This window comes from Protopterus annectens, chromosome 5.part0 (genome assembly GCF_019279795.1).
Source record: "Protopterus annectens isolate FY-2018-M chromosome 5.part0, PAN1.0, whole genome shotgun sequence".
Classification (NCBI taxonomy): Eukaryota; Metazoa; Chordata; order Ceratodontiformes; family Protopteridae; genus Protopterus; species Protopterus annectens.
Window position 1 is genome coordinate 496,879,745 of NC_056735.1, and position 26,892 is coordinate 496,906,636.

General features: G+C 44.6%; 1 protein-coding gene across 1 annotated transcript in view; it reads right to left on the reverse strand.

Annotated features, from left to right (window-relative positions):
• LOC122802170 (X-linked retinitis pigmentosa GTPase regulator-like) overlaps nt 1-26,892 on the reverse strand; it is a gene marked incomplete at its 5' end in the record, with an annotated part of 1,226,514 nt that overhangs the window by 23,331 nt on the left and 1,176,291 nt on the right. Inside the window, one exon of the mRNA XM_044071841.1 lies at nt 15,194-15,388. Coding sequence (XP_043927776.1) covers nt 15,194-15,388 — 195 coding nt within the window. The remainder of the gene's footprint in view (nt 1-15,193; nt 15,389-26,892) is intronic.

Consider the following 26,892-nt stretch of genomic DNA (forward strand, 5'->3'; position numbering starts at 1 on the left):
TCCACAAGATGCACCACATCATGTTCTGACAGGCTCCTGGTGGATCTAGTGGATACTCCGGATGGAGAATCAGGTCGGTCAATTAAAGGTCTATACATCTAGCCCAGAAATGGATTTACAGAAGGGGAGTATCGGGTCCATGGTGCAAAGTCTGCCAGCACTGAAGTCTCAACTTTTGAGACCGGGAGTAATGGGGTCAAATCCAACTTGGTCAGAAAAACGCTTGGTGCCGAAGTGGCACTCGGAGCTGAAACGATCGGTTCCTAAATCATAACTGATGAAGGTATCGAAGGTGTCCCCTGAACCATAGTGACCACAGGTGCCAAAGGTGCAGTAGGCATAGTGAGGTCTAGTATCGGTGCTGGAGGCAGGACCGGTGCCAAAGCTGGTGCCAGTATTGTAGGTTTTGACATGCTCAGAGCCAACAAGGACAGAGCCATAGAGGCAGATTTATGCTTCGAGGACAACTTTGGAACCTTTGATTTCATAGGCTTACGCTGATCGCCCAATGGTGAGGAGGGAACCGAGTGGGACCTCTTTTTGTCTTTTGTAGGAGGGGTTGAGACCTCCATCACAGAAATGGCCTCTGAAAAGGGAGACTTAAGTAACCCTTTCAGTATCAGTTTATTTTTGCGCTCATTAAGAGTGCGTTGACTGAAACTCTGACAAATGTCACAAGGAGGTTGCACTGAAAGATGGGGCACCCTCAAACAGTATACACAATCATCGTGAGAATCACTATTAGGTAACTTGCCATTACATGAAGCACAATGATTAAAATCTGAAGTAACTTTCTTATCGACATCTTGATAGAGAGACACCACAGGCAAACAGTATAACCAGTCAGAACTAAGTCAGACACAGTTCAAAAAAGTCACACAGTTGTATCACTATAGTGATATGTATAAGTAAAAACAGAAACATCTTACTGAAACAAACACTAACAGCTAGAAAAGAAAGGAAAAGACCAGCTATAGTATGGAAGGAATACCACAAGGGTAAGGGAGGAAAGGCCGTACCAACAATGGTACTTGAAAGTTTACCAACGGTAACAACGGGTAGAGCAGAGAAGAAAAATCAAGGTCTGACAGAAGAAAAAGTACTAGAAATACTAATTGCTCAGTAAGAAAGGAAGATATCAAAAGTTTTCCACACAAAATATCAAATAAAGTTCCACTTAGCTGAGGGCTCAGCTGAAACCCGGCTTTACGGCTACGTGGCAAACGAGATCTGAGGTAACAGGGAGACAGGCATTCTGGGTAGAAGCTTAGCTCAAGGGTTTTGGTTGGCGCAAGCTTGGTAAAAAGGCCGACTTGGTGGGCTCAGAACCGAACCCATCATTGATGAAGTGAAAGAAGACTAACAACATCAGACAAATGCATTATCATCCTCTTCGGCAAGGGCAGTGTCCCTACAGATTACCAAATTAATAAAAACACCCTAAGCACACAATCAGTGGTGACAGATTTGCGCATACAGGTTGACAGCAACATTTCCTTTGACCACCACGTCTCCACAGTGGTAAGAAAGGCTTTCTAAGTTGCCCACCTTATAAGTAGGGGCACTGCATCCAGAACAAAAGAGGTTATAACCCCCCCATACTCATCAGGCTAACAATAGAGTACAATGCCACCATTGGCATGTACCTTACCAGGCACCCGCAGCAACTGGAAAGACCTCAAATGTTTCTTACAAAGAAATTTCAGGGTCTTCAGCATATGTCATACATTGACAGACTGAAATAACTGTCACTATACTCTGTGTCTTACTACTCACAGGCAACCTCTTACTTGCATATAAGGCAATCTCAGATTCTGCTCTACTGGAAATGCTGCACATTTGTAAATCAAATGGTGTAAGATGCACTCGCTCTAGGAAACTCAACCTAGTATGCGACATCAACAGGACTTGCTGGAAAGACAGATATGTCTCATAGAGGTTACCTCTTCTCCAGAACAAACTTCCAGTTCAGGTGAAGCAGAGCCCCTTGCTGACCCTACTCAAATGTAATCTGGATAATTGGATGGGAAACTGCAAATTCACCTCAGAAGTTTCACCTGTGTCCCTCTTGGACAGGGGCAAGTAGTTGTTGACTTAGTTCTGTTTAATACCTTGATATTCTTGGGAACACGAGGTTATACTTGGCTAGACTTGTTAAGGGCCCTAGGGCAATTAGCTTAGTAACCTCCAATGATCCTATAATCCTAGGAAAAAAATGGAGATCTCTGCAAACACACCTGTTATGACAGGTGGCAAACAAGATCTGAGTTAAATCAGCTAGGAAGAGTGAATTGTGGGTAGGGGAGGAGTCAGAGCTGTCAGATTCAATACTTTGGTATAAGGTACCGAGGACTGATCTAACTGGATCCAACATCCCACATGATAAATCAGATAAAAATAGACATCGGATCAAGATTTATAGCTGACTTCATTGTGAAAAGGTTTTGGTAATGACTATACTGCAGATTATTTGTTTTCTACCAAATGTCTACAGAGATGGAAATCAGTGGCCAGTGGCAACTCACCTATCCCAAGAAAAGGGAGTCTTCTAATGTAGAAGTACCATTTGGTAAAAGAACTGAAAGCTCAGTTCCTGGAGCAAGGACACCTAAAAAGCATGGCTCAGCCAAGGAGTGCATAACATTTCAGCTCAATATTACAGATTATGAAGTATATACCCACAGTGGCTCACTACAGTGACACGTCTAGAAGACAGTTATGACTAATGACTCTCTACTTCATCTCTTGCATCGTATGATACCAGGGTTAGGGGGACTGGACCAACAAGAGGAAGCCAATGATCACTTGGTGGATGTGTGTCAAAAATATTACTTAAAAAGCTTAACTGATTTTTTGGAGTTTCATAGGTTCATAGTAGGCTATCTGCCCAAGGGCATTTACAAGCCTAGCCTGAGTGTGTATGGCTATTGCCACCCATTGAATTGAGTTTACTGTGCCCTTTTTTAGGTTAGTTTACTGTGCCTCTGTCTAGTAGTGACACAGAAGTAAACCCTGGGGTAAACCTACGATCTCCCATCCACTCGTCAAGATTCCTCTTGAAGAGAGACAGTGAGGGGCTCTGCCTAACATGGACTGGGATTCTATTCCAGAGCGAAGGGAGCCTCTGGGTTATGAATCTGTCCCTTCAGCATGTCCTATTTATTTCTGTGCTGAGGTTCAAGTCCCTCGAGCGCGTAGCTCTAAGGGATCTGGATTTTCTGAGGTGGAGCATGTCCATTAAGTCCTGGTCTGACATGGCTTTATACGTCAGGCATACATCGCCTCTAAGTAGGCGGTATGCTACTGAGTAGAGCTGGAGTTTTTTTAACCGAGCAGCATATGGCATCTGTTTGAGTCTGGATTACCGCCATGTAGTAATTTGTGGGGTATTTTGTTTTTGCCAAAGGTATAATTACACTTTTTGGGCATTTAGTTTTAGGCCATGGCTCTGGCACCGTAGTTATCTCTCTCCAGACCCTTTTGGAGGATACTTGTGTCAGAGCTGAGTGTCATCTGGGTGCCAAATTAATTTGCAGTAGTTGCCTGGTCCTGTCAGCTGGTCAGTTAGCCTGTACTGTGCCTCCTCAGAAAAATATACCAAGGTCCAGCTCAAGGCTGACCTTGTGGGATGCCACTTGTAACTGGTTTGGTCCTTGATTCACACCATGTTTCTTCTCTCCATGAGCCAGGCCTCAACCCATTCGTTTGCAACCCAGTTTATGACATGGGGTTTATATTTAAGCTGGATATATATCTATGATGCCAGTGGGGTAGGCTGTCGCGAGTGGGGTATTGGTCAGGTATCTTGTTCCTTACACCTTCCCCTTCATGACTGGCTCCCTTCATCGATCATCTTTGGCCTTTAGTTTCAGAATCAAAGAAATGCCCATGGGTAGGAGCCCAACATCTTGCCAGTGTCTGGAGCCCCATGTATGGAGTTTCTGATAGGTCCCTCATATCCTTTCCATGAGTTTGCAGACAGGGCTATGGGCTTTCATGGGCTTTAGGTTGTAGGGGCTTGTGGCTTTGTGGGAGGTAGGAGTGGGACCAGGGTGGCTGTATACCATTCTTGGGTACTATAAACCCCGTTAGATGATGGGAGAGCCTTCTTGAGTGGTAATCTTCTTGATTGCCCCGTGGGGCATAACTGGGGACACTGTCCCACGAGGATGCTTTGGTGTTTTACTTTGGAAGGGCTGGCTGCTGTGTTTAGGGCTGCTGCCTGAGCTGCTTTTGGCACTTTGCTCTGAAATAGTGGGGGAGGCTTTTTTCTTTGTTGGCACTGCCAGGATCTGCCAGGATGTTGGCAATCAATGTCTGTCTTCAATGATGTTTTGTCATTTGGGGATTCTCTGTTTTTATCAGGAGTTTTCACCCAAGTTCCTAAAGCCTTGGTGATTTTTAATGCTTTTTTCTTTCTTTTTTTCTCTTTCTGCCTTTTTTTCTTATGAGTTTAGTACTTTGGCCTTTTACTATAGATTCCTTGCCTGCTTTTTTCTATCATTTGCTCCTTCCCTCCTTCTCCCTCCTTCTCCTTTTTAGCAGGGTCTTGCACAGGGGTCCTGAACTGGGCGGAGCTGGGGGTCTTGGTTTTGTTAAGAGATGGGATGCATGCCATCTGAGCATTCCTGAGATAGCATGTAGAATGCATTTACAAAAGATTCATTAGTTTGGGCTTTTCTGGGTTGGGGTTGGTTTCACCTCATTCTTGAGGAGGGGAAGGGGCCTTGGTAAGTTTGAGGGTTTGTGAAAGATTTCACTGGTTTTTGGGTTATGGATGGGGAGATTAGGGAATTTATGGGGCCTGGGATGTAATGATTGGTCCAGACTGGTCCAATGAGGGTACACCACTGTTATGGAGCACACCAAATTCTAGGAACCTTTGGGCTAGGGTGTTGGGGCTTGAGTAGTGCTCCCAGTCTATGTTTGGGTAGTTGAAGTCACCCAATATAATGGTGTTTGGAGAGATCTTCATATTCTCCAGTGATCTCAGGAAAGCCGAGTGGGATTCCTGTTTTTGAGAGGGTGGTCTGTAACATGCTACAAGCTGAAAAGCAGTTTTGCCCACTGTTAATTGCACATGGATGATCTCCAATTCCTCGTGCACCACCACTAACCTGGAGGTGTGGGCATCTTAGATGAATATGGATACTCCCCCTCCTTTTATGGTTCGGTCCGAGTTTCGGGGCCGAAAAGCATGATATGAGGTATAACCTGGTAGTGCTGGGGTGGTCTCTGGAGCCTTGAACCAGGTTTCTGTCACTGCACAGATATCGATGCTCTCCATAATGAGGAGGGCTTCGAGTGAGTGCATCTTGAGGTTTAGACTTCTGGCATTGAGCAGCATTACCCTTAGTTCCTTATTCATTGTGTTGTCTATGGAGGTGGGTTTGTCTTTTGAGCCTTGCCTAAAAAAGGCACTATGGGGGTGGAAACAGCCTTTGCCAATATCCGAAAGCCCAGGGGTGACAGGTGCAAGCCGTCCCTAGTGAAGCAACGTGGTTTGTCGAGCATGTCTTCCCAGGCTGACAGACACTGGATCCCCTTTGAATGACACCAAAATTTTAGCCAATTGTTAAAATTGATAATTTTGTCTTTATACTATGGCATAATTCTGGGTGAGGGTAAGATGCTGCTCAAGTTCAGGGTCATACCAGCCCGGGCTACAAGATCAGAGAGCTCCTCTATGTCTCTTTTCATGTAGTCCAGGGAGGTACATCTCAGGTCATTCACACCAGCATGGGCAATGACTGAGTCATATTTGTACTTGCTTTGGAGTGACCTGAGTGCTTGTGTTATGTGGCGGATCCTATCGCCCGACAGGCAGCTCACTGTGATCTTCTCTTTGTTCAGTCTGGTGAGCGGGACGTCAGTGTGTCTGACTATAGAGTCACCTATTACAAGTGTATCAGGTGTGTTATTTAGCCTTAAGGGCTGTGACTGTTTGACACACTGACTTTGTGAGCTATGTGTTGCATGTGTTTTGTTTTGGGATAGCATTTGCTTGGATGTCTGCTTTGGAGGTCTCTGCTGCTTAGGCAGATTTTTATTTAGAGCCTCCGAGTATGTTTTTGTGTGTTTATGTGTTTGGTTTGCTGTTGTGGTAGGACTATGTGAGACTGGATTTGTGGTCTGAGAGGTTACCTTCTCCTCCTGTCTGGTTGCACCAGTTCTGAGTTGAGAGAGCTCAGCCTCCAGTTTGGCTATATGGTTGCATCTCTCACATATATTTGAACTTGTGGGAAGGAGGAGAGGGTTGTCTGTGTACATGAGGCAGTTGTAACATTGCCTCAAGATTCCCAGATTCACCAGGTGGACTGGAGAGGAAGCCATTAACTGACATTTGGACATGCTACAATAGTATAGGGAACTTCTTTATCACTGAATCAGAAGGACCAATAGGGGACAAGGTGCTAGAAGGGAGTATTGGGGGATGTAGTGCTTTTAGTTTACTAGCGCTAACTTGTAAAATTGCTTATATGAGCAAGTACAGGGCCTTAGATTGAGAATAGGGTGTTTAGCTTGAGAGATAGAGCAGTTCTAAGGGAAAAAGTGAAGAGTAGACTTTATGGAGCCAGGAATGGTTTGCACCCAATGCTGCGGTATGTGCACAATAGCGCAAAGCCGCGCTAAAGCAGGTTTTTATACAGGGGACTAGATAGAGCTAGAAATTAGCCCAAAACAGCCAATAAACTACCAGATTCTGTGCTGAGATCACTCCTCCAGGGACAGATAGGATGCTCAAAGCTCACCACTCCCACTGGTGAACAAAGAAGCTTCCTTCTATCCAAGTAAGGAAATGGGCAACACAGGAACTATACTAAAGTCCGGAATACAGCAATGCCTGTATTAAGAACTATTCTAGGTAGGAAAAGGTGGGAAACAAGGATATTTTTTTTTTTTTTTTTAAGAAGCAAACAGCAGAAAATTCACAGTAATAGCTTAACACAGGCTAGCACACTTGAGTGAGCAGCCTCAACAGATAAAATGCAACAAAAGACAAACTTTGAAGTGCAATTTGAAAAAAAAACAGTAAAATAAGCTTAAACATGTATAACAGCAGATATAACTCACTTTTCGGCAAGAAAGGACGTTTACAAAGGTAGTAGCAATAAATTATACTTAAATCAGTTTAGCAGTCACTCTTTTTCGCCTCTCTGCTGCTAGCACCACTCTGCAGGACCACGAGGAGCTTTAGCTGAGTAGGAACAAACAAAAAACTGCGCCAAAGCGGGATTTTATACAGGGGACTAGAAAGAGCTAGAAATTAGCCCAAAATGGCCAATAAACTACCAGATTCTTTGCTGAGATCACTCCTCCAGGGACAGATAGGCTGCTCAAAGCTCCCCACTCCCACTGGTGAACAAAAAAGCTTCCTTCAGATATAACTAGCTTTTCGGTGAGAAAGGACGTTCACAAAGGTAGTAGCAATAAATTATACTTAAATCAGTTTAGAAGTCGCTCTTTTTCGCCTCTCTGCTGCTAGCACCACTCTGCAGGACCACAAAGAGCTTTAGCTGAGTAGGAACAAGCAAAAAAAAGTACAGTTTTGTACCTACCATAAATGTAGATGTCCGAACAGGATAGCATCTGCAGTCCTAACAAATGGGTTGTCCTGTCGTCAGGCAGCCCTTCGGTCGGCCGGATTCCAAAGTCTGGCTCTGGCCTCGGCTGGTGTCGCACTTCACCCGACGTCATCTCTGCTGGTCTTCGGGTATAAAGGCATCAGCCGACGCCATTTTCCTCAGTGTTTCTTGCCCCAGATGCCAGTTGCCCTCTTGGAAAACTAAATTTTGGATAAATGCCAATGTTTCCAAAAAAGTAGAAGGCAAACACAAAAAATAAGCATGTATGTACATATATACAAACAAATACACCATAAGAGATCCCCCCCCAGCTAGCTATTAGGAGGGTAAATACCCTAGGAGTACCACAGATGGGAAGGAGGGTGGGTAATCCTGACTGCAGATGCTATCCTGTTCGACATCTACATTTATGGTAGGTACAAAACTGTACTATGTCCTTCAAGGATGCATCTGCAGTCCTAACAAATGGGTAGAATACCATAGCCAAACTAGGGAGGAGGAAGAAGAATTATGGTGTAGTTAGGATCCCTTGCAAAACAGCAGTGGCAAAGCCTGCTTGGGATCTAGAGTATAGAGGTAAGTTATAATGCTTGGCAAATGTATGCACGGAGGTCCAAGTAGCCGCCTCAATAATGTCCTTGGTAGCCACTCCTCGTAAGAAAGCTGTGGTAGTGGCTGTAGCCCTTGTAGAATGAGGCCTTATGTTCTGTGGAATTTGCTTTCCATGGTAGGAGTAACAGAATCTTATGCAATTTCCTATCCACTTGGAGATTGTCTGTTTGGAAATTGCTTTTCCTTCCCTTCCTGTTGCATAAGCTACTAGAAGCTGGTCAGTTTTTCTATTGCCCTTGGTTCTGTCCAGGTAGTAGCGCAACTGTCTATGTACATCCAAGGTATGCAGCAGTCTTTCCCCCTGTTCTGTGGATTGGGAAAGAAGGTAGGTAGGTGGATTGCCTGGTTTAGAGACACTCTGGATACCACCTTAGGCATAAATATAGGATTAGTTCCCATGGACACTCTGTCTTGATGGAAGATTAGGAAGGGTTGTACTGCCATTAAGGCCTGTAGTTCCGAAACCCTCCTTGCTGAAGTAATTGCCAGTAGGAAAGCAGTTTTCCAGGATAGGTGTTGAAGGTCTGCTGTTGCTGCTGGTTCGAATGGAGGGAGTGTCAATTTTTCTAGCACAAAGTTCAAGTCCCATGCTGGTAATGGTGTTTTCCTAGGAGGTTTTACATTCTTGATTCCTCTGAGGAACTGTCTGAGTAGAGGGTGTGAGAAGACAGGGGGATCGAAGTTGTATTCTGCAGAAATAGCTGATGCATGTATCTTGATGGAGGAATAGGACAGGCCTGTATGGAGAAGCTCTGCCAAATACTCCAGGATGTTGGCAATATCTATCTTTGACACATCTTTTCCTCTTTCAGAACTCCAAATGACAAACCTTTTCCATTTTCCTGCATAGTTCCTTCTTGTTGAAGGTCTGCGGGCCTCAAGGATAATGTCTTTAACCCTTTGGGATAAATCTGGGTTAGTTGCTCTTATGTAATGTTCCAGGCAGTCAGTTGTAGAGTTTTCAGGTTTGGATGCATGATGTTGTAGTCGCTCTGAGTTAACATCAAAGGAATCAGGGGTAGTGTCCACGTTCCTCCCCGAGACATGCTCCTCAGCAATGGATGCCAATGTTGTCTTGGCCAATTTGGAGCTATCAGAATTATTCTTGGACGTTCCTCTTTGATTTTCAGTAGTACCTTGTGCATCAAAGGAAGAGGTGGAAATGCATATGCTGTCAGGTCTTTCCAACTGAAGGATAGAGAGTCCACCTTCCAAGCCAGTGGGTGGTATGTCCTTGTGCAGAATTTCTTGATCTGGTGATTGAGTGGGGATGCGAATAGGTCTATTTGTGGCATTCCCCATTTTTTTGTGATGGCCTTGAAGATGTCGGGGTGTAGCATCCATTCGTGAGCATCCGAGGTAGTTCTGCTTAACATGTCTGCTAGGATGTTTTCTTTTCCCGGTACAAATATTGCCTGTAACTGAATGTTGTAGCTCAGAGCCATATTCCATAGGTCCAGAGCCATTCGACATAGGGGGTATGAATGAGTTCCTTCCTGTTTGTTGATGTACCACATGACTGTGGTGTTGTCTGTCCTTATCATTAATTGGCCTTCTTTGAGGAATGGTCTGAAATTCTGGATTGCTAGTTTTACGGCCAGCATTTCTTTTTGATTTATGTGCAGGTGCAGCTGATCTGGAGTCCATAATCCTTGAATGCATTTGTCCAGCATGTGGGCCCCCCAACCTAGGTCTGAGGCGTCCGTTGTGATGGTTTGGCTTGCTTGAATGTTGTGGAAGGGCAAACCTGGGTTTGACTGGCATGCTTGAGCCCACCATAGGAACTCTTGTTTCAGGCATGGGATTAGTGGTATTTCGGTTTCTAAGCTGTGCCTGTGTTGAGACCATAAATTCTTTAGGTACCACTGTAGCTTTCTCATATGCAGTCTGGCATAGGGGACCAGGATTATGCATGATGCCATGAAGCCCAAGGCCTGCAGTACTTTCCTTGCTGTTAGTTTGTTCTGCTTTGTTAATGCCAAGAAGTAAAGAGGGAGATGTTCTTGTTTTTCTGCAGTTAGGAATGCCATCTGTTTTACTGTGTCCAATTCTGCACCCAAGAATGTTCTTGTTTGGGATGGTATCAGTCTTGACTTTTTAAATTGACTGTGTATCCCAGGGCTTGTAGTAAGCAAATGACTCTTTGTAAGTCTTGTGTCAGCTTGCTTTTGTTGTCCGCTTGTATCAGGCAGTCGTCCAGGTATGGATAAATTTGGATTCCCTGTAGCCTGCAATGAGCGATTACTGATGCCAGGCATTTTGTGAATACTCTGGGTGCAGTAGATAAGCCAAAGGGCAATGCTGAGAATTGATAATGCTCTGATCCTGCAAGAAATCTGAGGTATCTTCTGCAATTTGGTCGTATGGGGACGTGCAGGTATGCCTCCTTGAGATCTAGAGTTACCAGCCAACACTCCTTGCCCAGCATGGGAAGAAGTTGCTGTAGGGTCAGCATTTTGAATTTTGGAACAATGATGAATATGTTTAAAGCCGACAGGTCGAGAATAGGTCTCCAACTTTTCTCTTTTCTTGGTACTAGGAAGAGTCTGGAATAAAATCCTTTGCCCTGTTCTGTAGGTGGTACCCTTTCCACAGCTCTCATCTTTGTTAATTGAGCTATCTGTTTTAGAGCTTCTGTTTTTTGATTTGGTGGTAAGTTTGGCATTCCTCTTTTTACTGGTAAGGTGTGGAAATGAAACCTGTAGCCTTGGTCTATAGTTTGCAAAATCCACTTGTCTCTTGTGATATAGTGCCAATTTTTTGAAAATAAGGCTAACTTTCCGCCTAAGGGTGCTGCTATTTGTTCCCTGGAAGGCGGTGTCAGAGCCAAGTCACTGTGTTTGTCCTGTTGTAGTGGTAGTGGTTGTGTCTGTGCCTCGTTGGTTATTGCCTTGCCACTGGCGTCCTCTGTAGGCACCTCCTCTGGATTGATTTCTGCCTCTGGAACGCCTATTCCTGCCTCTCTGAGACTTAGAGGAGTCTGGAAAGGACCAATTTTTGGAAGGCTAGTTCCTGCTAAACCTTGGGGGCTGAACCTGTAAGAAATCTTTAACTGTTTGTACAGATTTTGCCTTCTCTTCCATTTTCTTCATTACTTGCTGGGCAGGAGAACCAAACAGACTGACCTTATCCATAGGAGCATCTAATAGTTTTGCTTTAACATGATCCGGCAAGACCTGTTCTTTCAACCATGCATGCCTTCTTATAACTGTGCCAGTCATGGCTGATCTAAATGAAGCCTCCAGTGCATCATAGCCACATTTTAAAGAATGGTTACTAACCTGCTGAATGTTATTCACCATTTCTAAAACATATTTCTTATCTAAGGAATCATCAGAGGACAGTTTCTTAGTTAACTGATCAAGCATAAACTCTTGGTATTGGATCATATGAAACTGACAGTTCAAAGCTCTAGCTGAGAGAGTAGCAGAGGTGTATACGTTTTACCCCATCTCTCTAAGGACCTGGATTCCCTTTCAGAAGGGAGAGGGTTTTTCGCTGAGGTCGGCTACTGCCTTAGGCCCCTGGGAGATAGTCTCAGGATCTGCAAGGAGCCTTGTATAGGTGGTGATGAGTGTCCGGTACCCTGTAAAACCTATCAGGCTTGGCAGGGGCTGGAGGTAAAGTATCAGGAGCAGTGCAAACATCATTAAATGCATCATCCACAACAGGAAGAACTGGAGGTATAGCTAAGGGCCTATGTTGCGGTAAGTGTAGAAAGGTCCTAAGCCTTTTTCTTGAATCTGAGAAATCTTGTCCCTGCCATTGGAATTGCTCTCTCATGGCATGTAAGGTTTCCCCAAAGGAAAATTCCTCTGGTGGAGAGGCAGAAGGAATAGATTCTTCAGCATCGGAATCTTCATAAGTAGAAAAAGGAGCCTCTGGATGGTCTGTATTGTCTGAAACATCAGAAGAGTCATCTGAGGACACTGGCTCAGGGGGCTCTGCTCTAGGTCTCTTTTCTGGAGGTTGAGAGGCCCTGTCTGGGTGAGATTGGGATCCCCTTATTAAAGAGATGAGATCCTCTGCCAGAGTAAGCATTTGGGAACTGGAACTGGGCCTGTGAGAGGGGGGGGGCTTAACAGATACAGACTTAGCAGTTTTGGCTGCTTTAGCCCTGGCAAAGGCCTTTATAGACATGGCTGCAGGAGGCCTAGCAGCACCATGTGCTGGGGTAGAGACATCCAAAGGGATGGTGTCCGATAATTCTAGAGAAACCATATTAGTAGGCAAAACTTCAGAGGCCGATTCAACTAGGGTAGCAGGAGCCTCGGTAGTAGTCATGGATTCGGCTGAAGATTGACCCGTTTGCTCGGTTTCGGCCGAAACCGAGACACTCGCGGTTTGCTTAACCGTGGTTTCGGCCGAAACCGTGGACCGCGAGTGTCGGTCTTTTTCTTTTCTTAACAATTTGAGAAGTCGGAGGATCCGACGGCATAATGTACGCAAAATCTGAGCCGAAAAACTGTTCAGCAAACTCCGACCGACGCCTAAGCGTCCGGTTGAAAGAAGCACAGGCTAAACAGGCTGCTACGTCGTGGTCTGGCCCTAAACAAGGTAAGCAGTAAGAGTGGAAATCTTTATGAGGTATTTGTTTCCCACAAGTTAAACAGTTATTCACTTTTTCTGACATCGGCTGAGGCAAGAAAGAGTCCCCAACGGGTACTTAGCTTTAGAAGTCTTCGGTAGTATTCGGTAGTAGTAATCTCTGGATCTGACCGACCGGCACTTGCGAACAGCTTCTGCTTGCGCCACGGCAAGAAAGACTGAGGAAAATGGCGTCGGCTGATGCCTTTATACCCGAAGACCAGCAGAGATGACGTCGGGTGAAGTGCGACACCAGCCGAGGCCAGACCCAGACTTTGGAATCCGGCCGACCGAAGGGCTGCCTGACGACAGGACAACCCATTTGTTAGGACTGCAGATGCATCCTTGAAGGACATCATGCCAAAGCGGGTTTTTATACAGGGGACTAAAAAGAGCTACAAATTATCCCAAAACGGCCAATAAACTACCAGATTCTTTGCTGAGATCACTCCTCCAGGGACAGATAGGCTGCTCAAAGCTCCCCACTCCCACTGGTGAACAAAAAAGCTTCCTTCAATCCAAGTAAGGAAATGGGCAACACAGGAACTATACTAAAGTCCAGAATACAGCAATATCTGTATTAAGGGCTATTCTATTTTATTTATTTATTTATTTATTTTACATTTGTTGACCGGGAAAGTCCGACTGGAGGGAGGTCCATTTACAGCGGAGTCCCGGGGAGAAAAACTCCACTAATACAACTACATGTTTGGTGGTAATAGACACAATACTAGATATTATTTATAATACAAGATATAAAAAACCAATATGAAGAAGTGATTTGTATAAAACTAATGAAAGGACTACATTGTATCAATACAATCATCAGATATATCACATATGACAGCATGACCAGACAAACTTTGCTGATGCAGGATTGAGCGTGAGCACAGGAAGGCCCTGTATGTCAGTTTTGAGGAGAAGTTAGTACTGTAGTATAGAGATAGAAAGCAGGATATAGAGTGGGTAGGAAGTATTTGGGTAGAGCAGGAAAGCATTTATGTGATGCAAGGACAGAGCCAGGAATGCAGGAGGTGTGATTTAAGTGATCTTTTGAACAGTGAGATAGATGGAGCTGAGGAGATATTCTGGGGGAGATTATTCCATGTCTTTGCTATGGTATGAGCAAAGAGAGCTTTTCCTGCAGTGTTGTTGGCTTGAGTTATATGCAGCAGGGTTTTGTTGGATGAGCGGAGTGGACAGTTTGCTGAGTATTGTTTAAGTAGTTGGTTCAGGGCTGGAGTCTTGTGGGGATTCTTTAGGATGTTATAGGTGAGGACAAGTTGGTGGAAACTAATTAAATGAGGAAGTTCTAACCACTGTAATTCTTTTAGGGCAAGGCAATGATGGCTACGAAAAGCAGAGTTATTGGCGAATTTTGCAATCTTATTGTAACATGACTCTAGTTTGTTCATGTCTGTTTTCTTAGTGCAGGTTAGGATACGAGATGCATACAGTAGTGTAGACAGAAGATGGGTTTGGGCTAGGGTGATTCGTGCTTGGTCTGTTAGGAAGTGTTTGTGTTTATACAGTGTTCCTAATTTTTTATGTACTTTCTTAATAGTTTGGGTATTCTACCTATTCTAGGTAGGGAAAGGTGGGAAACAAGGATTTTTTTTGTTTTTTAAGAAGCAAACAGCAGAAAATTCACAGTAATAGCTTAACACAGGCTAGCACACTTGAGTGAGCAGCCTCAACAGATAAAATGCAACAAAAGACAAACTTTGAAGTGCAATTTGAAAAAAAAACAGTAAAACAAGCTTAAACAGGTAAAACAGCAGATATAACTCGCTTTTCGGCGAGAAAGGACGTTCACAAAGGTAGTAGCAATAAATTATACTTAAATCAGTTTAGCAGTCGCTCTTTGTCACCTCTCTGCTGCTAGCACCACTCTGCAGGACCACGAGGAGCTTTAGCTGAGTAGCTAATGCATATTACCACTTATAAATGAATCAACAATCAGCTCTGAGATTATTAGACACTAATTATTTTCGCTCTGTCTTAAAGAAGGGACTGTGAAAACCCTCTCCAAATAATGGACATAATTTACTTAAATGCTATTCATTGGTTTGGTGGTAAGCTGTTTTCAGACAATTCTGTAAGGTTATACAGTGTTGTAAGAACAGTCCTTTGTCAACTAATCCCATATACTTTCCAAAAAAGTACAGCAACTGTCAAAAGGAAACAAAGTGAAACTGTAAAACTTAACAAATGACCTATAATTATCTGCTGCCCATTAAGAAGTGCAAATACAATTAGTTTATATCCTGCAATATCCATATCCTAGTATCTTCTTAACAATGTGAATTATTCCTGGTAGTTTCTCTCCATCTGCACTACTGTTAAGCACTAATTTGCACAAAAATAAAAATAAGAACACACAAAAGATCACTTCACTATATGCATACCTTTTCTCGCCGTCTGATACGTGCACTTAGTGTTCGATGAATAGCTACAGTTGGAGAGGCACCATCTAGCAGATCAGTGCTGCATGAAGTGGCCAGTCCATCAATACTAATGTCACCAACTGGAAGATGAACTACTTCTGAATCTCTGGGTCTTGGTGCAGCAAGGACTAGCATGTGACATCCTCCACAGGCCACCTGGAATACAAAAGTCTAAAAGGTCACTTTGCAGTATTCCTACAATACACACCACATCCTATTCAGGAGACAGTAGTAAGTAAATACCCCACATCTTAAAACACACTGTTATATGTATGAAACAAAATATTCTGAACAAACTACAAACACAAGAATTCACAATTACAAGTAAAGTCTAAATGATCACAAGATGTAGAAAAATGCAGGTATATGGCTAAAAAAGAATAGTTGTGTAAAATCTTACCATAACCACAGATGTCCTTCTCTTCTATATGTTGCAGTATTCATAACATGAGGGAATCCGCCTCTGGCTGACTCATATGTCCGGCCAGTATACCAAAGTCTAAATGCTGCTGTAAGGTATATGCGACACCACACATCAGTTAGCGTATGGTGGCCATAAAGAGACTTTGCGTATAAAGCGGACATCAGCATGTACCTACCTCAGAACTAAATGCCACAAAGCACCAGCCTGATAAAGTGAGAAAACATGCAACCAGGGACCAGGCGATGATCAAGGGGAAGGTGGGGGGGAGCAATACTGCAGCACATAGAAGAGAAGGACATCTATGGTTATGGTAAGATTTTACACAACTATTTTATGTCCTTCTATTCATATGCTGCAGTATTCATAACATGACGGAGAATGCCAAAGCTCATGCTGAAGAGGAACTGGGAGGAGGAGCAAAAACATTTTCCACAAAGCCATGGAGAATATCTCTGGCAAACTCTGCCCTGGACCTGGAAATGACATCCAGTTTATAGTGCTTGGTGAAAGCATGAACAGAATACCAGGTAGCTGCCTGAATGACAGAGGCTGTGCCCAATCCTTTAAAGAAGACCCCAGAGGAGGACACTGCCCTTGTGGAATGTGCCCTTACAGGTGAGGAAAGATGCTTTCCATTGACTGAGTAACAGAAAGAGATGGTTTTAGAAATCCAAGAAAAAATAGTTTACTTGGAAACAGGTTGGCCCAGGGCCCTTGGGTGATAAGTAAAAAACAATCTCTCGGACTTATGGATAGGCTTAGTTTTGTTCAAGTAATATCTCAATTGCCTATGTACATCCAAAGTGTGAATGCTCTCACCAGAGGATTAGGGGGAGGGAAAGGGTAGGGAGATTGATAGCCTGATTCAGGGATAACTCATTAACCACCTTGGGCATAAAGGATGGGTACGTCTGAAGAGAAACCCTGTCCCTATGAAACACTGTAAAGGGAGAGGAGGCCATAAGGGCCTGCAGCTCAGAGACCCTTCTGACAGAGGTAACAGGCACTAGAGGAACTGTTTTCCATGAACAATGTTGCAGGGAAGATGACACTACTGGTTCAAAGGGGGCTTGGGTAAGTATTACTAGGGCAAACCTGAGATCCCAAGGAGGAGGCACTGGTTTCCTTGTTGGTTCTATGTGAAGGACACCTTTTACGAACAGCTTGACTTTCAGCCTGGAAGCTAATGGAGGGGATATTGGTAGACATGCAGAGATGGCAGAAAGATGTGCCTTGACTGAAGAATAAGACAATCCACTCTTCATTAATTCACACAGGTAAGATAAAACCACTGGGACCTCTACTGACAGTGGTTGAAAGTGATTTTTGAGACACCTGATGGAAAACCTCTTCCATTTGGAGACGTAAGATTTCCTAGTAGTGGGTTTTCTGGCTTCCTGCAGAACTTGTAGCACGTCCTCAGAATAACGGTGTCTGAAGGGGATTAAAGTCCTATCACCCACAGTGTCAAGTTTAGGGTCAGCATCACTGGATGCACTAGAGTTCCCTTGTCCTGTGTGAGTAGCTCCATCCTGTGGGGTAACTTGCATGATTACCCTTGGCTAAATGGAGGAAGAGGGGGAACCAATGCTGTCTTGGCCAAAAGGGGGCCACCAGCAACATTTTTGGCTACTCCCACTGAATTTTCATCAGGACCTTCTGGATAAGTGGGAAGGGGGGATGCATACAGAAACACGCCCTTCCATGGAAAGGACAGTGCATCCACCTTCCATGCCCCAGGATGTGGTATCCTGGCACAATACTTGGGAAACATTCTGTTCACGGGAGAGGCAAAAGCTATCTGAGGAATACCCCAACGATGGACCAGATCCAGAAACACATCCCTGTTTAACATTCACTCGTGGGATTGAGTCATGGACCTGCTTAGAGTGTCTGCCATCACACTCTGAGCTGAGGGAATATAAATAGCCTGAAAAGAAATGTGACTCTGCTGGGCTAGCTCCCAGGTGTATAATGCCAGTCTGCATAGGCTACAGGATCCCCCCCCTCCCCGCTTGCTGACGTACCAGAGGACTGTGGTATTCTCTGTGAAACACCTTAGAACCCCTGGTGAAATCCTGGACTTGAAGATTTTGAGGGCAAAGATCAATGCTCTCATTTCTTTTATGTTGATGTGCTTCTTTGCCTGAGGTGGGGACCACATGTCCCTAACCTTCCAGTGTTCCAGAATTGCACTCCAGCCTGTGTCTGACACATCTGTGTACAGATCCTGGGTGGGTGAAGGGGTAGGCCTGGATTTCTGGAGACCTGGAGAATCCACCACTCTAACGCCTTCTTCAGACAGGGTAGGAGGGGAACAGCAAATTCCAGAGGATGAGAGTGTTGCTTCCAAACTGTTCTCAGGAACCAATGAAATTTCCTCATATGCAGTCTGTCAAAAGGAACCACTGGAATAATTGAGGCATTGAATCCCAGGAGGCATAGGAATTCCCTGGCGGTCAGAGATTAAAGAGGTAGAAGGTTCTGGAAATGGAAGGCAAGGGACAGGATCTTTTCTGAGAGTAAACAAGTTATCATTCTGTTTGTTAGAATCCTGCAACCTAGGAAGACATGATCTTGGGAAGGGACCACGGAAGACTTTTGAAGGTTGACAGTATATCCTAGCCCTTTCAGAAGGGACATTGTGCAGGAAAGATTGTCCAGAAGGGTTTCTGCAGATGGAGCCTGGAGAAGCAGTTCATCTAAATATGGAAATATCTATATGCCCTGTAGCCTGCAGTAGGCTATAACAGGGGTTAAACATTTTCCGAATACCTTCAGTGCCATAGTTAAACCAAAGGGCAAAGCACAGAATGGAAAATGAGAGGAAGCAACAGAAAAGCAAAGAAATCTCCTGAACTGATGGTGAATGGGGATGTGAAACTAAGCATTTTTTATGTCCAATGACACCATGAAGGTCTTCTCCAGGGAGAGTCAATATGCGAAAGGTGAGGACTTTCAGAAAGATGTTTAAATGGGAGAGGTCCACAGAATGGGCCTCCAAGGGCCCAAGGGACCAGAAACATCCTGGAGTAAAATCCTTTTCCCTTTCGAGAGGGTGGTACCTCCTGGATAGTGCCCTGAGAAAGAAGAGAGGAGAGGACTAGTGGGAAGAATTCCAGTTGGTCTTGTAGAGACTGTGGGATGCCCCTGAAGGAAGGAGGACTTTCCCATACCATGAAATAGCCTTGACTGATGATAGAAGGGACCCAGGAGTCTTGGGTTATCTGTTTACAAGCTGAGAGGGGAAGAGAAAGAGGGGTAGATGGATCTGGGGGTTGGTAGTCACAGACTACCAGGTTTGGCCTGACAAGGCAGTTTCACAGAAGGTGTGGAAGAAGCAGACTTAGAGAGAACCTGTCTTCTGGAATCACTCTTACCTCTGGATCGGAGAGATTTATTTGCCTTCCTAACAAAGGTGATTCTGGCTGGTTAGTTTCTATGGAAGTGGGGAACAGGAGAGACAAAAACATGTTTTAAATCCTGGAGTTGCTTCCCCTTTTTCTGAAGAGTTTTAAAAAGCTCTGCAGCTGCACTGCCGAACAGGGCTTTGTTGTCCAGAGGGGCATCCATAAGCTTAGCTTTGATATGATCAGGCAATGGCTGTAGTCTAAGCCATGAGTACCTCCTCAGGACTGACCCTGTAGCTGCAGCCCTAGCTGAGGCCTCCACAGCATCATCACTGTATTTGATGGAGTGCCTGGTAACCTGGAAGGAGGAATTAAGAATGGTTGAGAGCTTGGTTTTGGTGAGTGAATCCAGGAGCTCTGGTAGGAGTTTCACTACATCTGCTAGAAGAGCCAGTGAATATTTGGGCATGTGCGTCTGACAGTTCACTGCCCTGAGCACCAAGGTTGTAGATATATATACTTTTTCACCAGTCTCTCCAATACCTTGCTCTCCTTATCAGAGGGGAGCAGAGAGGTGAAAGGAAAAATCTTAGAAGATTTACCTGCTGCCACTGAAATAATAGCTGGATCAGCAAAGGGTGCCATAAAAAGGAATTTAGCATCCTCAGGCACCTTGTAAAATCTTTCTGGGCATTTGGGAGCTGGGGGCTGGGAATCTGGGCATTTGGGGTCTGCACTGAAGGCATTCAAGATGGCCAGGAGGACAGGAGGGATGGCTGATGGATTTGGGGATTCCATCTGAAGGAGGTCATAGTACCTCTTCTGAATTTCAGAGACCTGGGAGCAATCCCACTTAAAAAAGTCCCTCATCTTTAAGATGATCTCTCCAAAGGAAATATCCTCCACAGGGGAATCCATACCATTAGATTCCTCCTCTGGTGAGGCATATCCTAGAGGAGAGTAAGCCAGAGATTCATCCCCTGATAAATCCTCCTCCTCAAAAGGGATGTCCTCTGAAGGCCTGTTCAAAGGGGTAGAAGGGGAAAAGGCCAGTGAAGAAACAGAATGGGCTGAGGTCTGGTGGAGGGCCATGAAGGCATTAAAGAGGCCTTGGGTAAAAGTCTGCCAATCAGGAATTAGATCAGGAGCCTGGCCTTGAGGAACTTGAGAAACTTGTTTAGTTTTAAGTTTCTTCCTCTTTGGCACCTCAGAAGCCAGGCAGTGAAATTTTGATAGGCCTGACATTGGCTGGCATTCCACAATGTCAGTGGGAACATCTTCGTGCACAAAAATCTGAGTGATGCCACTTGGGCCTTCAAAGATAACCAGCCGTGTCCCCCCCAGTGCTCATAGCAGATGCCTGAGAGGCCCTCTGAGATGTGCTTGCAGATTTCTTGTTGGCTTCTGTGGTGGTACCCGTTGAATGAGGCTCTGCAGATTCAAAAGCGGCCTCCAGGCCTTCATCAACCCTGGGAGGAACACCCAAAATAGAGGGAGCAGCAGTTGGGTCAGGCCGAGGCTTCTTGCCCTTCTTGGGTAGCGGCTCATCTGAAGGGCCCGACATTGGTTCCACATCCTGAGCTAAGCTCTTAAGGTGTTGATTTTCCAAGTATAACCTAAGAGAGGCTAGATGGCTACAGAAGGTTTTATAGGTTCATAGGTTGGTACTAGGCTATCAGCCCTAGGGCCTATACAAGCCTAGCCATAACAATTCCCTGGCTATTTCTTCCCACAATATTTACTTCCCTGGATCGCTGTTTAGCAGGGCAACTGACGTGATCCCCTGTTTTTGGAACAAAGTCCTTACAGACAGAGGAGGAGGTGTAATCGTGACCTGGGCCTAGACAAAACAAGCAAAGCTCATGAGTCTTTATGTGGAATCTGCCTTCCACATTGACACTTGCCTTTCATTGCTGACATGTACTCACTACAAAAAAAAACAAACAGTAGCCAAAACGAATGAAGAAAAAGCCCCAACAGGGTACTTATCTGAAGCACAAATAAGACTTCTCTGGCAAGCTATGACCAGAAATGGCAATCAGACAGGTGGCAGAAAAGTTCTGAGGTAGGTATGTACTGATGTCCGATTTATACCCAACATCTTTTTATGGCCGACGTACGCTAATTGACGTGAGGCATCGCGCATACTTTACAGTAGCATTTAGACTTTGGTACACTGGTTGGACGTACAAGTTAGCCGGAGGCAGACTCCCTCATGTTATGAATACTGCAGCATATGAATAAAAGGACATCAAAAGTTATGTACTCATCATAATGATGCAACTGTTTACCATTTTCATTCTTCCTCACCTGACAGGTCTTGTTTCTGACCTTGGCTGCTTTTACCAGAGTCACAGAACTAACTCTCAAGCTCCTCCCTTTACCCATAATGCCCTGTCACCCTAGCCAACTTCAGATCAAAGCACAGAAAAGGAAGGCTGCAGCTTAAACACAGAATAATTAGGTTCCCAAAGGAGCATCCCTTTAGTCTTCTCCAGAAAGAAAAGGAAGGGGGATGGGGAGGGCGGGAAGTTGAGGAAGAATGAAAATGGACAACACACATGCATTGTTATGGTGAGTACCTAACTTTTGTATCTGATATTGTCATTTTCTTTCATTCTTCAACTGATGGGACAAAATCCCCAGCTAGATAAACCTTGGGTGATCCTCATGGAAGGATATTCAAGAGTACTGCAGAGCCAAATGCTGCCCTATTCCTGGACAGCAAATCTAAATGATAATGAGCAATAAAGTATGAACACTGGGCCAAGTGGCAGTGGCACAAATGTCATCTATGGACTTTCTTGACCACAAAGCAGATGAAGTGGCTACAGACCTTGTAGGATCTGCTTTGTGGGACTTAGGCAAAGATAACCCTCTTTCTCTGTAAACAAAAGCTATATAATCCACTAACCATTTAGCTAGAGTCAAATTAGACACTGCTTTCCCCAATTTGTTCTTGGAAAAGATAAAAATATTTGATCAGCTTTCCTGAAATCACTGGTTATGTGAAGATAAAATCTAAGTTGTTGGTATACATCTAAAAGATGTAGCAAATATTAGCCATTGTTGAAAATTTTGGGAAAATAGAGGTAGACTGATAACTTGATTACTGTTGGATTCAGAAGCCATTTTAGGTCAAAAGGAAGGCTTTGTGCATAGAGAACCCTTTCCTGATGAAATATCTAACAGGAAGATGTGGTGGAAAAGACCTGAAGTTCTGATTCTTGCGTAGCAAAAGTGACAGCAACCAGAAAGATTGTTTTCCAGGACAAGAATTTAAGACCTATCCTCACTGACAGTTCAAAAAGAGGTTGAGTATGAGCTTGCAGCATAACAGTCAAATCTAATGGAGGTGTAGGATCCTTAACTGGAGGCCTGAGTAGAAATTCTTCTTTAAGTGAAGCTTTGTACAACTTGGAAGAAGCCAAAGAGGAGTGGTTTTTATCTGAATGAAATTGGAAATAGCAGCTAACTGAACTGTGATACTTGAATAACTCACCCAATTGTCAAAAATGAAGGACAGAAATTCAAGAACCACAGAGACTGGGGCAGAGAAAGGAACTAGATCTCAATGGAAAGCCCAGATTGAACATTTCTTCCATTTATTACTGTAAATTTTTCTAGTAGAGAACTTTTGAAAAGGTAAGAGAATATGTCGGAATGGGGAAGAAAGCCTGAACTGTCTAGCCATCACTGGAAGTTGAGAAACCATGCAGTCAACTTGAGAATGTAAATATCAAGATGTGTCATTCTTGACAGGTGAAGAGAGAACGTCTGAACTGGGTCCATCATCCAAGGTGGATACAGGAGATGAGGCCACTGTGCTCTTCAACCAGAATGCTGTCTGTAAATATTTGGGAATTAGAGGTAACGGGAGATAAGAGTAGAGGAGACCAGAGGGCCAGTTGTAAATTGCAGCATCTCTTAGTGACTCCAGCAATGGAGGGATCAGAGTGAAGAACTTGCTGCATTTGTTGTGGAGAGAAGTGAAAAGATAATAGCATGGCTGGCTGCACCGAAGGAAAATTCTCTCCTCCACTTTGACATTGTGAGACCACACATGATGTATCAGAATGTCCTTGCTTACTTTGTCTACAAGCATGTTGGCTGTCCCTGGTATGTGCATTGCCATGAGAAAGCATCTGGAAGAGATCGCCCACTGCCACACTCTCATCACCTCTCAAAATAAAGGGTAAGATCTGGTTCCCTTGTTTGTTGATGTCCCCGACTACTGACATATTGTCTGTTTGAAATGCAATCATCCCGGAGAGGAGAACATCTTTAAAGGCCTGCAACACTAGAACTGCTCTCAGTTCCAAGAAATTGATGTGTGAATTGGTCTCTTTTGGGGACCACTTACCTACAGCTATCTTTCCCAAGAAATGCTCCCTCACCCCAACTGGGAGGTGGCCATGGTCACTGTGGCTAATGGTAGAGAAAGAACAAAAGGATGGCCTTGAGAAACTTCATCTGAACAGATCCACCAAAGAGGGTGGTTCTTGCAAACTTGTGTGATCCTGACTGGATTGTACAAGGGCTGCTGAAGAACAGACTACTGAAATAGCAGAGACCACAGAGGAATCTACATATGAAATCTGGCTAATGGAGCCAGCATAATTGCTGCTGCTGTGGACCCTAAGGATTGCAAGACTAGTTGTGCTGGAGGAGAAAAATGCAAGATCACTTCCATAACCTGGGATCTGACACTGTGTACACTCTTGATGGAGGAAGTGACACTATCTGAGTGGCCATTTCTAGATGAGTATTTATGAACTCCAGATTCTGTGTAGGTGTGAGCTGTGTTTTGTTGTAGTTGACTGTAATGCCAGATGGCAACATAACTGCACCAATTAGCCCCTCACTTGTATAAGTAGATGCCTGATCGGCGCAGCCAGGAACCAGTCGTCTACACAGGGAAACATCCAGAATCCTAGCAGTCTCAGGTGAGCTGCTACCACTGACATAGGTTCATAGGTTCATAGGTTAGTACTAGGCTAACTGCCCTTGTGAGCCATTTTAAGCCTAGCCAATTATCCCCTGTGAGATTCAAACCCTGTATCTTGTGTTTGTAAGGCAAATACCTTAACCATTAGGCCACCCTGCCAACCACTTTGGTGAACACCCTGGAGGCCGTGGGTAAGTCCAAAGGGCAGTGTTCCAAACTGATAATGAGTGTATCCCAGCCAAAAGTGCAGATATCTTCTGGAATGCCTGCTCATTTTGATGTGATAATATGCATCCTGAAGATCTGTCGAGCACATCCAATCATCCTTTTGTAGCAGGGGAAAAGTAGACTAAACCATGACCATCTTTATTCTGTGTACTGGTTTAGTTTGCTGAGTTCCAGGATGGGACTCAAGTCCCCTGTCTCTTTTGGCACTAAAAAGAATCTTGAGTAGGTTCTGGGTCCTAACTGATCTGGGGGGAGTTTTTGGATGAGTCTTTTAGTAGCTTTTCTAATTTTAGGGCTGCTTCTTTCCTCTGATTGGGTGGAACATTGGGAATCTTCTTCATTTTTATGGGTTGGGGCTGTTGGGAAAATGGTATGAAGTAACCTCTGATATAATTCTCCACACCCAACTATCTCTTGGGATGGATGCCCAGACTTATAGGTGAAGAGATGAGCACCCCCTGACTTCCTCCAGAGTACAGCAGCCAGGCAACCTTTTAAGAATGCTTGTAGGATTTACCCAAATGTATACCTGAAACTCTGGTTCATGAGGGTGGTGTTCTTCCAACTGAGATCACCCCTCTGCCCTGAGGAGAACCATCTCTTCATGAAGTCTTGGAAAGGCCCTTGAGACTTTCAAAACTGCATCTTCTTACCACCTTGTTTATTCTGAAAGAAGGATCTCTGAAGAGTAGAGAAATGAATCCCAATGGCAGACAGGGTCTTTCCATCTTGCTCACTTCTGGAGAGTATTTCCCTTCACTTTGGAGCCAAATAAGGATGATCCATCTAAGGGAGCACTGATGAATGAAGACTTGAAGAGCTCTGCAAAATGGCACAGGTGCATCTAGGCATGTTCCTAATGGCTATGCCCGAACCTGCCATCCTTGAGGTACTCTCAGCAGCATGAGATAACAGCCTTGTAGATGCACTGGATATGGACTGAAGGGTGGCCAGTTGTGAAAAAGCTTTCTGCTCGTCCTCACAGACATGGACCCAGAAAGAGATTTGGACATCTCTTTGTAGTCTGGTAAAGTGTGCCAGGTAATTCAGTGAACAGAAGGCAAAGATCACTGAGTTATAAATGCACTTGCCAAATCTAACCAAGACCCTAGACTCTCTGTTAGGGGGATGGACAGATGAGCCCAGCTCTGCAAGCTCTCTTTTAGTGGCTGCTGCCACGACCACAGCATCTACTGGGACTTCCTTGCTCCTGTGGGCTCTGTCCTTCTGGGGAGCTAAAATCTTATCTGGATTCCTAGGGACAAGCTCCACGGTATCGGTCTCCTTCCAGGCACAACATGACAATTAAGACTATCAAGTCATCAGTCAGTGGGACTGGGCCAGACCTGAAAGCCTCCAGAAAAAAATGACTCCTCATGAGAAAGGGATTTGGAAGACCACCCACTTTTTTGTTTGAGAAATTTCAGAATCTCTCCAAAGGAGACATCACCAGTGGGGATCTGGGGGACCCCTCCCCTTCATCAAAGTCGGCATCCTCGGCAAGCGATTCCAGGGGGTAATCTAGGTGTCTCCTTTTAAATGTTCTCTTCCTAGGGACCTTATCAGTGGGACAGTCTTGTGAAGTACTGGAAGTGACAGGGGAGTCCTGAGGAAGGACTGACTGAAAGTTTGATCAGATTGGTTGTCCTGGTGATAAAGACCTGAGAGGCTCAGAGCTCAAACTCAATGGAGAAACACAAATGGGAACTGAGGGAGGTAAGGATGTCTTCTCTCTCAGTGAACAGAAAGCTCTCTCTCCACTATCAAAGGCAGAAAGTCCAAGGGAAACAGCAGCCAACTGCACTGGAGCTGAAGCAACCTGTGTTGTCACACCTTGAATCCCAGCTGAAGCAACCTGTGTTGTCACACCTTGAATCCCCACAGACCCCTGTCTCACGGAGAAAGTTGGGCCCAAGCTGTCCAGCACTGAGGCTGCAAGGGGCAAGGATGGCTCTAACAGCTTTGGAGTCAAACCCTTCCTCCCAGAGCTGGTGCTGACCCTTCAGCTCAAAAAGGTTCAGAAATAGATGTCTCTGGAACACAGTCAGAGAGGAAGAACAGCCTGCCTTTGGATCAGAGAAGGACACTCCTGAAGATCTCGGATCTAAGGGCTCAGAAACCACTGGTTGGATCAGTAAAGGAGATATCACTTGACATTGGGTGACTCACAGGTCCAATGGGAAATGGAGCCGAGATCACCCCCAACTGTATCTGAGCTCTAAGAAACTCTGCTTTGGAAATGCTTCTGGATAACCTAAGGGAAGAACTGGCTGAAGGAGGCCTGGAGAGTCTTCTTGGTGTTTCCTGCAGGAAAGGAGAATGAAGCTGAGGAGATATTGGCTTCAGGGTGAAGTGTGAAGACCAGGTCCTAAGTGACTTAGCCTATAAACATCTAGGATCTCAGGAAGTCAGATCCGACTATTTTGAAAGTTTGACCACAGGATGAGATGTCAGAGCCAATTAGGGGGAGCAGGCAGGGACCACTTCCTAGAGTTTTCTCCTTGACAGTCAAATCAGGCTCCCCTCGGTCACACTTTTTAATCAGGGGCCTGAGCCCCAGCAGACAATGAGGAAGAAGAAGAAGAAGGCAACAGACCTTTCAAAACTTATTTACTTCTTCTACCACTCAATGCCCTAGAATTGAACATGCACAAAGAGGGCATTGAGTAACCAAATAGGCAGCGCCCAGGCATTAAATGCATTCCGTATA